Source organism: Erythranthe guttata, chromosome 7 (genome assembly GCF_056151865.1).
Source record: "Erythranthe guttata isolate IM_541 chromosome 7, IM_541, whole genome shotgun sequence".
In the NCBI taxonomy this organism is placed as follows: Eukaryota; Viridiplantae; Streptophyta; class Magnoliopsida; order Lamiales; family Phrymaceae; genus Erythranthe; species Erythranthe guttata.
This window is the reverse complement of record NC_142539.1, coordinates 3,756,028-3,769,000: the sequence shown is the minus strand read 5'-3', so window position 1 is coordinate 3,769,000 and position 12,973 is coordinate 3,756,028. Positions and strand designations below refer to the sequence as shown.

Below are 12,973 nucleotides of genomic sequence, written 5' to 3'. Positions count from 1 at the left end.
ATTTGGATCGACCGGCTCTCCTCCAATATGCCTCGATAGCTTTTCACCAACATCGATTGGGGTACTCTTTGGTTCGCAATTTTCCATTTTGAATTTTTTCAGAACTTCCTTCGCGTAGCTTTCTTGAGAAATGAAAATTCCATCATCTTGTTGTTGCACTTCGATGCCAAGATAATAAGACATCAATCCGATGTCTGTCATCTCAAATTCCTCGGCCATTTCTTTCTTAAAAGCATTAATCAACCCCTCATTGTTGCCTGAAAAAATCAAATCATCAACATAAAGACAAACAATTAAGATATCACCTTTCTCGTTTGTCTTGATATAGAGTGCATGTTCGTGCGGGCATTTGTTGAAGCCCTTCTTTTGAAAATGTTCGTCAATGAGACTATTCCAAGCTTTGGTGCTTGCTTCAATCCATACAATGTTTTCTTTAATTTTAACACCTTATTCTCATGGCCTTTAGCAACATATCCTTCCGGTTGCTCGATGTACACCTCTTCGTCAAGATAACCATTAAAAAATGCAGACTTTACGTCCATTTGATAGATCCTCCACTTCTTTTGTGCTGCCAAAGAAATTAGAAACCTTATTGTCTCTAATCGAGCAACAGGGGCAAAGACTTCTTCGTAGTCAATTCCTTCTCTTTGTTTGTACCCTTTGACCACGAGCCTTGCTTTATACCTCTCGATTTCTCCTTTGGCATTTTTCTTAATTTTGTAAACCCACTTTACACCAATGGGCTTGTGTTCCGGAGGCAAGGAAGTCAGTTCCCAAGTTTTATTCTTTTCGATGGCGTCTATCTCCTCGTTCATGGCGTTTCTCCATTTATCACTCTTTGATGCCTCCTCGAAATTTATCGACTCGGTATTTGCAAATAAGCAAAATAAATTTGGATTTTGGTTGAGCTCATAGATCTCTCGCAATGATCTCGTCTTTTGGGGTCTTTCACAGCTTGAACTTTCACTTTCCGACGAGGACTGGCTAGACGGAGATTGTGATGGTGGAGTCACCGGCTCCGTTAGCTCCTCCTCAGCTTCTTTATTGACTGCCTCAATCGGGTAGAAAGTGAATTGCTCCTTCTCTTGAGAACTCCAATCCCAAGATTTTTTCTCGTCGAACACCACATCTCGACTGGTCCTCCTTGTCTTCTCAATAGGATTATACAATTTATAACCCTTTGATGCATGGTCATAGCCGATGAAGATAAACTTTTGACTCTTATCTTCAAGTTTGTTCCTATGCTGATCCGGAACATGCATGTGTGCGATACTCCCGAAAATCCTCAAGTGCGATACGCTCGGCTTGTATCCACTCCAAACTTCTTGCGGCGTTTTATTTCCGACACTTCTAGTTGGACACCGATTTGATAGATAGACGGCACAGTCAACAGCTTCGGCCCAAAACTCCTTTGGCAAATTCTTACTTTTCAACATGGACCGAACCATGTTCATTATGGTTCGATTTTTCCTTTCCACGACGCCGTTCTGTTGTGGTGAATAAGGAACGGTAAGTGGCCGGTGAATACCATACTCGTCACAAAATGCTTTGAAATCTTTTGATGTGAACTCACCACCACGATCGGATCTCATTACCTTGATTCGATAGTCACTTTGATTCTCGACAAGAGCTTTAAACTTCTTGAATGCGGAAAACACCTCGGATTTTTGTTTGAGAAAGTATACTCATGTCTTGCGGCTGTAGTCATCAATGAATAGAAGAAAATATCTATTCATTCCAAACGAGGCAGGTTCGATTGGTCCGCATACATCAGCATGAATTAGCTCCAATGGCAGCTTTGCTCTAGAGAGCGATCCCTTTGGAAAACTTTGCCGAAATTATTTTCCGACAAGACAACCTTCACAAAGTTGATCTGGCATGTCTACGTTTGGTAATCCCTTCACCATGCGCTTTGATGACATCAACTTTAATCCGTCAAAGTTGAGATGTCCGAGCCTCAAATGCCATAACCAAGATGGGTCTTCAAAACTTGATTTTAAGCACGTTACTTCGTCCTGGTTGACATTCATTATGAACATTCGGTTGCTCGTCATTTGAATATGCGCAACTGGGCTCCAGTCACTATTCATCAAGTATAGACTCCGGTGCTCCAAGTGCATTTTGTAGCCTTTTTCCAATAATTGGCCTATGCTCAAAATTCTCGCCGCCATGCTCGGAACATAATAAACATCAGAAATGAACTGATGTTTTCCACTTTTTGCTTGAATCGAGATTTTGCCTATGCCTTTAAATGGAATCTTTGACATATCAGCAAGAGTGATATCACCGCTCACAGATTCATCGATCTCGACGAACATGCTTTTGTCCCCGCACATGTGATTACTAGCACCTGAATCGAGGTACCATGAAGACTTATTTTCTTCCACTGACGCCTTATACGCCAATAAAAGGGTGTTCTCTTCTTTTTCTTCTAAAAGATGAGCCTTTTCTTTCTCTTCTTCGGGTCCATTTTGACACTCGTAGGAGTAGTGTCCAAGTCGATGGCAATTATAACACTCCGCATTTTTCCTATTTTGGTGTCGGTTGATGCCTCCCCTGCCACGGCCTCTTGACGAATGGGGCTCGAATTTTGTTTCATTATCATAAAATGTAAGTGTAACCACCACGACCTCTACCACGGCCTCGACCGCGACCTCGTCCTCGTCCACGACCTCGGCCGCGACCACGCCAACTCTGGTTACTTGCATCATCATCTTTCTTGATAGCGAAACTCAATTTTGCCTGAAGAGCTTGGTCAATGGGTTCTTTCGATCTCCTCTTTATCTTTTCTTCGTGCACTTGTAATTTTCCTGTTAACTCATCGACAGTCATGGTGTCGAGATCGTTGGACTCCTCAATGGCCACAACAACGTGATCGAACTTTGGATCGATCGATCGGAGAATTTTCTCGACAACACGGTTGTCCGACATAGTTTCACCATTCGTTTGAAGTTGGTTTACCACCGCATGAACTCTTGATACATAGTCAAATACTGACTCTGTATCCTTCATTTGCAAGGATTCAAACTCTCCTCTAAGACTTTGGAGACGAACTTTCTTCACCTTATCGATTCCTTTAAACGTATTTTGGAGTGTATCCCACGCCCTTTTTGCGGTAGTGGCTTGTGCTATCTTCTCAAAGATATCATCGGCAACACTAAGTTGGATGAATGAAAGGGCCTTTTGATCTTTCACTCGAGCATCTTTTACGGCTTTTTTCTGAGCTTGGCTAAGTGCAGTAAAACCTTCTGGTTCAAAGTATTCTTCTTCGATAGCATCCCACACATCTTGTCCACCAAGATATGCCTTCATTTGGATGCTCCACCTCTCATAGTTGTTCTTCGTGAGTTTTGGAAATGGCATGGCTCCACTCATATTTGCCATTTAAACCACGGCTCTAGATACCAGTTTGTTGGAAGGTGGGTTAAAATGCAAATAAAAGAACTATTAGTTTCTAGTGGAGATGAGATGAAAGCTCAACTCAATCAACACTTGTACTCTCAATTTTATTTCTTGTTCTCTCGGCTGATTTTCTTACACCCAAAGTGATGGTGGACATTCCTATTTATACAAGGGATAAGAGAATTCTAGACTAATATAATGAATATTATATTTGACCAAGACTTAGACTTTCTAAATACTCTAGAATATGACTTGACAAATACATTCATGTACATAAAATGGTTACGTACATGAACTTACAATTCACACAATTTAATTATTATTTTGACTCATTTATTCAAGTTTAATTTTCAACAAGCAGTGAGCACAATGCAACTCAAGGAAAAATGCCCCACAATTTTCATCGAAACTCAAAATTTCAATCTAAAATACAAGAGAGTAAATCATTTAGGCCTGGGAAAAAAGGGAAAAAAGAAGAAGAAAGAACTCGCACAAACACACATGTAAATGAAATTTACATATGCAGGATTTTTTTGTACGAAACGAAGAGAAATACCGTTTTGGGTTTCTGGGAAGTCTTCTTCATTTAGTACGGCGCCGCCGTTGCCCATAATCAGAAAAATCGACCAAGCCCGCCCTTAAAACCCTTGAGTCCTCTGTCATCTATGCGTTATAACTCAGATGTTTTCAAATGGGGGTTTGCTAATTTGTATCCTTGAAACCCTTGACTCCTTTGTTTTCAAAAAAAAAAAAAAAAAAAAAGAAATTTCTATTACATTATTCACATATATAATATATCAAAAATTATTTACATCATTTTTTATATAAAATAGTTGCAAAATAAATATTATATAATTAATTAAATTGTAAAATATTATATAATGAATTGAATTAATTTAATTCACTTAAGGGAAAAATAGGTTCAAGGATTTAAATTATTAAGTTAAAAACAAAACAAAAAAAACCATCGTCTCAAATAAATAAATAAAGGAACCATGGCATAAAATCAATTAATCAATTTATAATAATAAAATAAAAAATCACTTCAAATAGTATATGTGACAAAACGTAGAAAGTGACGAATATGTGACCACACGAAGATTGTGACAGATCAATGACAAAATTTAGGATACGACAAATTTGTGACGAAATTACATGTGACGCATTTGTGACAAAGTTGATGTTGTGACGGATTTGTGACAAATATTAATTAGATTATAAATCCATAAACAAAATATGACGGATATTGTGACATAATCAATTTCCGTCACCAAAATTGTGACCACAATGTGACCGACATGTGGCCGTCACAAACTCCATCACAAAATCCGTTACAAATTCGTCACAATTAATTGTAAATTCGTTTAGCTTCAATCAGTCACTAATTTCGTCACTCTATGTGACGAATTTGGTCTGTCACAAAAGCCTTGTTTTTTGGTAGTGGGTTGAGTAATCTTATTGTTGCGGAATTTCGCTCAATTTAAAGCTTCCTATAGGTAAATGGGGGTAGGGTTTCTAGTTTTTGGTTCAATAAATTTGGGTGTAATGAAATGTATGTGAGTGTTGGTGAGATTGAAATAGATGATGAGAGTTACGTGTCGCTCTCCACATCTTTTTATTTCGCCATATCGATGTAGGTAGTTAATCCACGTCATATTTAATGACCAAATAGACGTCACGAGAGCCACACGTGCTATTTCTGTCGAAGTTGGCTGACGACATTAACGGCATAATATAAATTGATCAACAGTGGCAAGTTTGAGGACATATTTCGTGAATTAAAAATATTTTAGGACATAAAATCATTTTAGTGATAAAGTTTATGGACACAAAGTGTGATTTTCTTAGTGCGAAACGACCCGATCGCCTCATAAGAAAGAGAAAAAAAAAAAAGTGGTAGTTGGTCGAGAGATGGATCTTTGGCCACGTCATTTGTTAATGTCCATTTCCAAAATATGGTTGCATGCATTCAAGTAGTTAGGTACTAGGGTCGCACTCGTGTTTTTCGTATGAGCTTTTCACATGTCAAACGTTGTCTTGCAATCAATATTATTAGCCGTATATTTATTTATATTAACCGTATATTTATTTATATATATATTATAGATAAATATTGATATTTATTTATATTATATATGTAAATAAATATACGGTTAATATAAATAAATATACGGCTAATAAATATTATTCGTACATTCATGAGGTAAAAGTACGGTCATCATTCATAAGATCACCAATCAAGAAATAACAGATATATATTCTGACAAATATTAATTGATAATAGTACTTCCAGAATCAAAGTTCAGAGTTAGAGACACCGAATTCCATCTGCTCCATACAAAATATATATATATATATATATATATATATATATATATATATATATATATATGCCCAAATTATTATGTCCAGTTTTAAATAAAATCAAACAAATTAAATAAATATTCTAAAATATGAGATTATTAGATGCTACACCTCATTATTAGATGCTACAACCTGAAATAAATCAACATATATATTCACACTCGTTCGTACGTATATGTACTTAATTAGTGGGTAATTATTCAATCAAAATAGTGTGTTTCCTCAAAATGAGAATTCATTTATTTACCATATATAAGGATATTAAATAAATACATCCAAACATATAAAGGAAATAATTCAAAACACACAACTTAAAAAAAAAAAAAAAAAAAAAAGCACACAAATTAAAGGAAAACCACAAAGGTGACAATCCCACATTAATTAACTTGACTGGAAGGCTCTCAGTTGATGGCGACGCTATGAAGCACCACCGTCTCCACCGTCAGGCCCGGCCCGAACCCGAAAAGAACACCCCAGTTCAGCCCTTCTCCGGTGGTGCTCATCCCTTCCTTTGCGGATGACTTCCTCATTTCATCCATTATGAAAAGCACGCACGCGCTCGACAAGTTGCCGTACTCGCTCAGCACGTGCCGGGTCGACCGGAGTTTCTCCGGCTTGAGTGCTAGAGTTGACTCAACCTGGTCAAGAATCGCCGGACCGCCGGGATGGGCTATCCAGAAAATGGAGTTCCAATCGGAGATTCCCAAAGGATCAAACGCCTCCTTCAAGCTTTTTCCAATGTGCTTCGAAATCAGGGCGGGAACATCTTTCCGTAGGTGGAAAGTCAGCCCCGCTTCCCGGAGGTGACAGTCGATTCCGCCGTGGCTGTCCGGCAGAAGCGTCTGCGCCGCCGAGACGAGCTGGAACAGCGGCCGTTCAACCCCGACCACCGGGTCGGAGCCCACGATGACGGCGGCGGCCCCGTCGCCGAACAAAAACTGCCCGATGAGGCTGTCGAGGGGACTGCCGTTGGGTCCCCGGAACATGATGGCGGTGATTTCGGAACAGACGACCAAAACCCTAGCGCCGGCGTTGTTTTCTGCGAGATCTTTAGCCATGCGGAGAACAGTGCCGCCGGCGAAGCAGCCCAGCTGGTACATCATGATGCGTTTGACGGAGGGGCGGAGGCCGAGGAGCTTGGTCAACTGGTAGTCGCAGCCAGGCATATCGACGCCGCTGGTGGTGCAGAAAACGAGGTGGGTGATCTTTGACTTTGGTTGACCCCATTCTTTTATGGCCTTCTCGGCAGCTTCTTTCCCCAACTTCGGCACCTCCACCACAACTATATCCTGACGCGCGTCAAGAGAAGGTGCCATGTACGCGCACATGTTTGGGTTCTCCTTCAGTATTTCTTCCGTCAGGTGCATGTACCGCTTCTTTATCTGCGATTTCTCGCCTGGAAATAAAATAAAATAAAATAAAATAAAATAATTACCAACACGTAACAAAATAGAAATATAATTAATAAGAACTTACACATGCGCTTAAATTTTTCTTTAAGCTCAGTCATATGTTCGCTATCAGTGATGCGAAAATAGAAATCAGGGTACTCGCTCTGTTTGACACAGTTCACCGGAGTGGCGGTTCCGATGGCCAAGATGGTGGCAGGGCCCTCCGCCCGTTGAGCCCGACGAATATCCTCAATGCTGGCCATTTTCGCCGGGGAAAATGTTGGTTTCAATTAAATTAAATGAAATATATTTTTGTTTTGTTGTTGTTATAGGAATGGAGAGTGTATTTTGGGGTATTTATATGGAGGAACGCTCTCCGGTTAAGTAAAGCTTAAGGCGAAATCCTTCGCCCCATCCCAGTTTGGTCCGACAAGTAGTTGATGGAGAAATGTAAATTATGATAACTCAACGGTCCGTTAAGGTAGGACTCGGACCTGGTGCCCACAAGGAACCAACCCTCATTAGAGTTGCAATTTTCACACTACGGCTGCCATGATTCGATCCTAGGACCTCGTATCAACTTACCAGCTCCGAAACCAACTGAGCTACACCCATGCGGGTCCGGTTAAGTAAAGTTGTTCGATTCTGGGACCTCGTACCAACTTACCACATTCGAAACCAGTTGAATTACACCCATGCGGGCTCGGTTAAGTAAACTTGTTCGATCCTAGGACCTTGTACCAACTTACCACCTCCAAACTCCGAAACCAGTTGAGCTACACCCATGCGGGCCCGGTTAAGTAAAGTTGTAACTACTTGAAGTGGAGAATAGAGTGAATAGTCACCCACGTGATTCATGTTTTCCCTCCGAACTTCAAAACCAATTGAACTACAGTCATGCGGGTCCGGTTAAGTAAAATTGTAACTACTTGCTCCGGAGAATAGAGTGAATAGCCACCCATGTGATTCATATTTTCCTTCTCTTTTTTTTGAATAGAGTGAATAGCCACCCACGTGATTCATACGTGATTCATGTTTTCCTCTTTTTTTTTTTTTTTTTTTAATAGAGTGAATAGTCACCCACGTGATTCATGTTTTCCTTTTTTTTTCAATAGAGTGAATAGTTAATGTTTAGTATTTTAAGATTTTTTTTTAAGTACCTTCAAGTTCATTATAAGAGGAAGTATGGGAGAGGGACTCGAACTCTAGATTTTTTTTTATCTTATTGGTAAACGTTAAGTACCATCCCTCCTAATGAGGGTTGGTTTTTTTTTATAAGAATTTAATGTTTAGTACTTGCAGTACGGTGGAGAATAGTCCCCGCGTGATTCTTGTTTTCCTTTTTTTTCTTTTACTACCTTATTTTTTACATTATTAGATTTTAGGTTGTTACAAATTTAATGTTGGCGGTCACATGCAATCGCAAAAGTTACTTAGGGCAAGACCAAATTAAATTTTATATCAAATTAAGTGTAATTTATCCGATATTAAAAGAAACAAAAACCCCACGTATACGAACAAACTCTTTATTTCTTCAACTTCTTCTTCGTTAAAATGTAATTCTTCTTCATTAAAATGTAAACCCTAATCTTCATTGACATTGAACTTTTTTCCACCTTTCTTGTTCATTTGTCAATCGATTAACTCTTCCGTTTACAGCAGAATTCTTTGGAGCAAGAAATCATCCCAAAGCTAGTCTCGGTGGTTGTACTTTCCCCTCTTATGGACCTTATTTTCTCTAAGGCATATATTCGAACACTTTGACTACCAGTATTTCTCGTTCCTCCACACACTTTGGGTTCATCTTCAGTATCAGAACAACCCAAAGTCCTATGAGAAGATTTATTATTTTTAAGTTCCAGAGGAGAATGTAGGAAGTATACCTGAATCCACCATTGTAGGGTTCCCTCTACGTTTTCTTTGGAATCTTTCCATCTAGGAGTTGCAAGTGAAGAAGATCCTTTTGCTTTTGATTTTGAGACTTCTCCATTGATTTTGATTCGTACATTAATTTTCAAATCTTTAGTATCGTACTAGGTCGTACATAAAGTTGATGGTTGAAATTAAATTTTAATTATTTTATACGCACCAGATTTAATATTTTATGGTCCGAGAAGTATAACCCCTAGACAACCCCTACTTAGTAACTCATATTTCACTCCTTTGTAATATAAAAACAAATATAAGTATCCAATAAATTTTTTTATGTTTGTGAATAAACTAATAAAAACATATTTAATCATGCATGGAATATGTATTGTTTAATTGAAATTGCAAGTGTTGCACTAAATTAATAAATATATCTTTAACAAAAACAACCAACAATTTTATAGATCAAAGATTAAGAGTGAATCAAATTTTGGGTACCCATATAAACGAGAAATTAATAGATAAAATAAAGTACAATAATCCTAATCGATTCAATAGTATACATATAGGAGTGTTCATTCAGCGGGTAAACTGGCTGAAGTAAACCGAATTGAAAATTAGGTACGTGCCAAATCGAAAATTCATTACGTGCCAAATTCAGTTCGGTATTCGGTAAGTATTTTTTTTAAATTATGATATGCGGCACGCGCGGTATATGGTATTGATGCTCGGTGTACTGTACCGTACCGAATACCGAAATATTTAGTAAATATGTATTTTTTTTTTAATTCTTTAAGGTTATAAAAAATTATATATAAAAAAGAAACTTTTAGACCGATAATCTTTTCTTTTATTTACAAATTAGCCTCCATTGATAATCACCTTTCGCTTTTAGGGCCGATTATTGAAATTTAAAGGTCAAATTCAAGAATTAATTAGTTTAAATATTTTTTTGTTTTATATATTATAATAGATTTTCGGTTTTATGCGTACCGAACCGAAAAAATCGAATGAATTAGGTAAAAAAACGAGCCAACCGAAGGATTTGGTACAGTAAACAGTACAAATATTTGAATTCAATACTTAAGATAACGAGAGTATGATCGTAGTTATAAGTTTATGTTAATTAATTTGGGATTTTTTTTTTAACTTGCACGATCAATCATTCATTGAACTTTTGAAATGCACTGTAAATTATATTAGGATGCTGTGCTTGAAATGTAGATAGTAAATTATAATAAGTGTTTATGTTTTGTGCAAATATTAATAGGGACTGAATTTGCTGATTTTGTTCAACTTCCACTACATATTCAGTGGACTGTCGTCACTCAGGTAATTATTCTATCTAAATTATGGAATATTATTGTTTAATATATTGTGTCTTTTTTAGGATATCTGATTTAGGTTACTCCAGTACTATTCGATGCTCAATAAAAACATATTGTTTTTTTGAGGGGCGATAGTTTATGTTGCCTATGTTGCAATTGCAAATTCGACCCCAAAGTGGATCTCTCTTGCATTATCCGAAATATCTGTCACCAATGCAACATGTTTCGACTTCACCTCAGTTATAATCGTGTGCAACTCATTTACGAAAATACGCTATAGCGAGCTTTAAATCTTATGATTTACGATTCAATTCATTTATACCTAAGTCGATTCAAATGTTAAAATAAATCTTAAATATCAACAAATCGATCAAATTTTACCGTATACGATTTAAGAAAACTTTAATTTATTATATTATTTGTAATAAACTTGGGATAATAACAATTTTGGTCTCTATATTATATATATATATATATATATATATATATATATATATATATATATATATATATATATATATATATATATATATATATATATATATATATATATATATATATATATATATATATATATATTTTTTTTTTTTTTTTTTAATGTTGGTCCTTAAACCAGAAATGCACCCCAAGTGGGGGTCCATTTGTAATTTCCGGAAAGCCACCTCTCTGACTGAAACAGTTTTGAAAATTGCAGAATCACCCCTATACTTACTCCATCTTCTCAGCCGCTTCACCCAAATTGCAAATTTAACACCAAAGTGGATCTCTCTTGCAATATCCGAAATATCCTCCACCAACACAGTATTCTTCTACTCCTCCTCAGCTATATTCGCGTGTGACTCATTTACAAAAAAATGCAATACCGAGTTTAAAATCTTATGATTTACGATTCAAATCTTACGATTCAATTCGTTCATACCTAAGTCGATTCAAAGGTTAAATTAAATCTTAAATATCAACAAAACGATCAAATTTTACGATTTACGATTTAGGAAAACTGTAATTTATTATATTATTTTTAATTAACTTTTGATAATTACAGTTTTGGTCCCTATATTATATACCATTTTTTATTTTGGTCCTTAAACCGGAAATGCCCCCCAGGTAGAGGTCAATTTGTAATTTCCGAAAATCCACCTCCCTGGATGGAAAGGTTCTGAAAATTACAGAATCACCCCTATACATACTCCATCTTCCTATAAGCTCCACCCAAATTGCAAATTTGACCCCAAAGTGGATCTCTCTTTCACTATCCAAAACATCAGCCACATTTACGAAAAATTCGCAATACCGAGCATAAAATCTTATGATTTACGATTCAATCCATTCATATCTATGTGGATTCAAATATTAAAATAAATCTTAAATAATTGATCAAATTTTACATTTTTGGTCCCTATATTATATAGTTTTTTTTTTTTAAGTTTGGTCCTTCAACCAGAAATACACCCCAAGTGGAGTTCAATTTGTAATTTCAAGAAATCCACCTCTCTGGGTGAAACAGTTTTGAAAATTGCAGAATCACCCCTATACTTACTCCATCTTCCCAGCCGATCCCCCAAATTGCAAATTTAACCCCAAAGTGGATCTCTCTTGCAATATCCGAAATATCCGCAACCAACGCAATATGTCTCTACTCCTCCTCTGCTATAATCGTGTGTGACTCATTTACAAAAATTCGCAATACCAAGTTTAAAATCGTTTGATTTACGATTCAAATCTTACAATTCAATTCGTTCATACCTAAGTCGATTCAAAAGTTCAAATAAATCTTAAATATCAACAAAATGATCAAATTTTACGATTTACGATATAAGAAAATTTTAATTTATTATATTATATTTAATAAACTTTTGATAATTATAGTTTGGTCCCTATGTTAAATACCATTTTTAATTTTGGTCCTTAAACCGGAAATGCCCCCTAAGTGGACGTCAATTTGTAATTTCCGACAATCCACCTCCCTCGATGAAACATTTCAGAAAAGTGCAGAATCACCCGTATACTTACTCCATCTTCCGAGCCGCTCCACCCAAATTGCAAATTTGACCCCAAAGTGGAATTCTCTTTCACTATTCAAAATATCCGCCACATTTACGAAAATTCGCAATACCAAGCATAAAATCTTATGATTTATGATTCAATTCATTCATATCTATGTCGACTCAAATGTTAAAATAAATCTTAAATATCAACAAATCGATCAAATTTTACGATTTTTGGTCCCTATATTATATACATTTTTTTTTGGTCCTTCAACCAGAAATGCACCCCAAGTGGGGGTCAATTTGTAATTTCTAGAAATCCACCTCCCTAGGTGAAACAGTTTTGAAAATTGCAGAATCACCCCTATACTTACTCCATCTTCCCAACCGAACTCCCAAATTGCAAATTTAACCCCAAAGTGGATCTTTCTTGCAATATCCGAAATATCCGCCACCAATGCAGTATGTCTCTACTCCCTCCTCCTCTGCTATAATCGCGTGTGACTCATTTACAAAAATTCGCAATACCAAGTTTAAAATCGTTTGATTTACGATTCAAATCTTACAATTCAATTCGTTCATACCTAAGTCGATTCAAAAATTCAAATAAATCTCAAATATCAACAAAATGATC

General features: G+C 36.6%; 2 protein-coding genes across 2 annotated transcripts; both read right to left on the bottom strand.

The window, feature by feature from the left end:
- Positions 1-1,838: 1,838 nt before the first annotated feature.
- Positions 1,839-3,384, bottom strand: LOC148769004 (uncharacterized). Its single transcript, XM_088820904.1, has 2 exons — positions 2,703-3,384; positions 1,839-2,350 (listed from the first exon to the last, which is right to left on the bottom strand). The coding sequence occupies exons 1-2, from the start codon at positions 3,382-3,384 to the stop codon at positions 1,839-1,841; spliced, it is 1,194 nt and encodes a 397-aa protein (XP_088677030.1).
- A 2,599-nt stretch (positions 3,385-5,983) lies between these two features.
- LOC105950466 (chalcone synthase) lies at positions 5,984-7,510 on the bottom strand. Its single transcript, XM_012973831.2, has 2 exons — positions 7,243-7,510; positions 5,984-7,162 (listed from the first exon to the last, which is right to left on the bottom strand). Exons 1-2 carry the CDS (start codon positions 7,418-7,420, stop codon positions 6,168-6,170), a joined length of 1,173 nt encoding a protein of 390 aa, XP_012829285.2. The 5' UTR covers positions 7,421-7,510; the 3' UTR covers positions 5,984-6,167.
- Between the last annotated feature and the right edge of the window lie 5,463 nt (positions 7,511-12,973).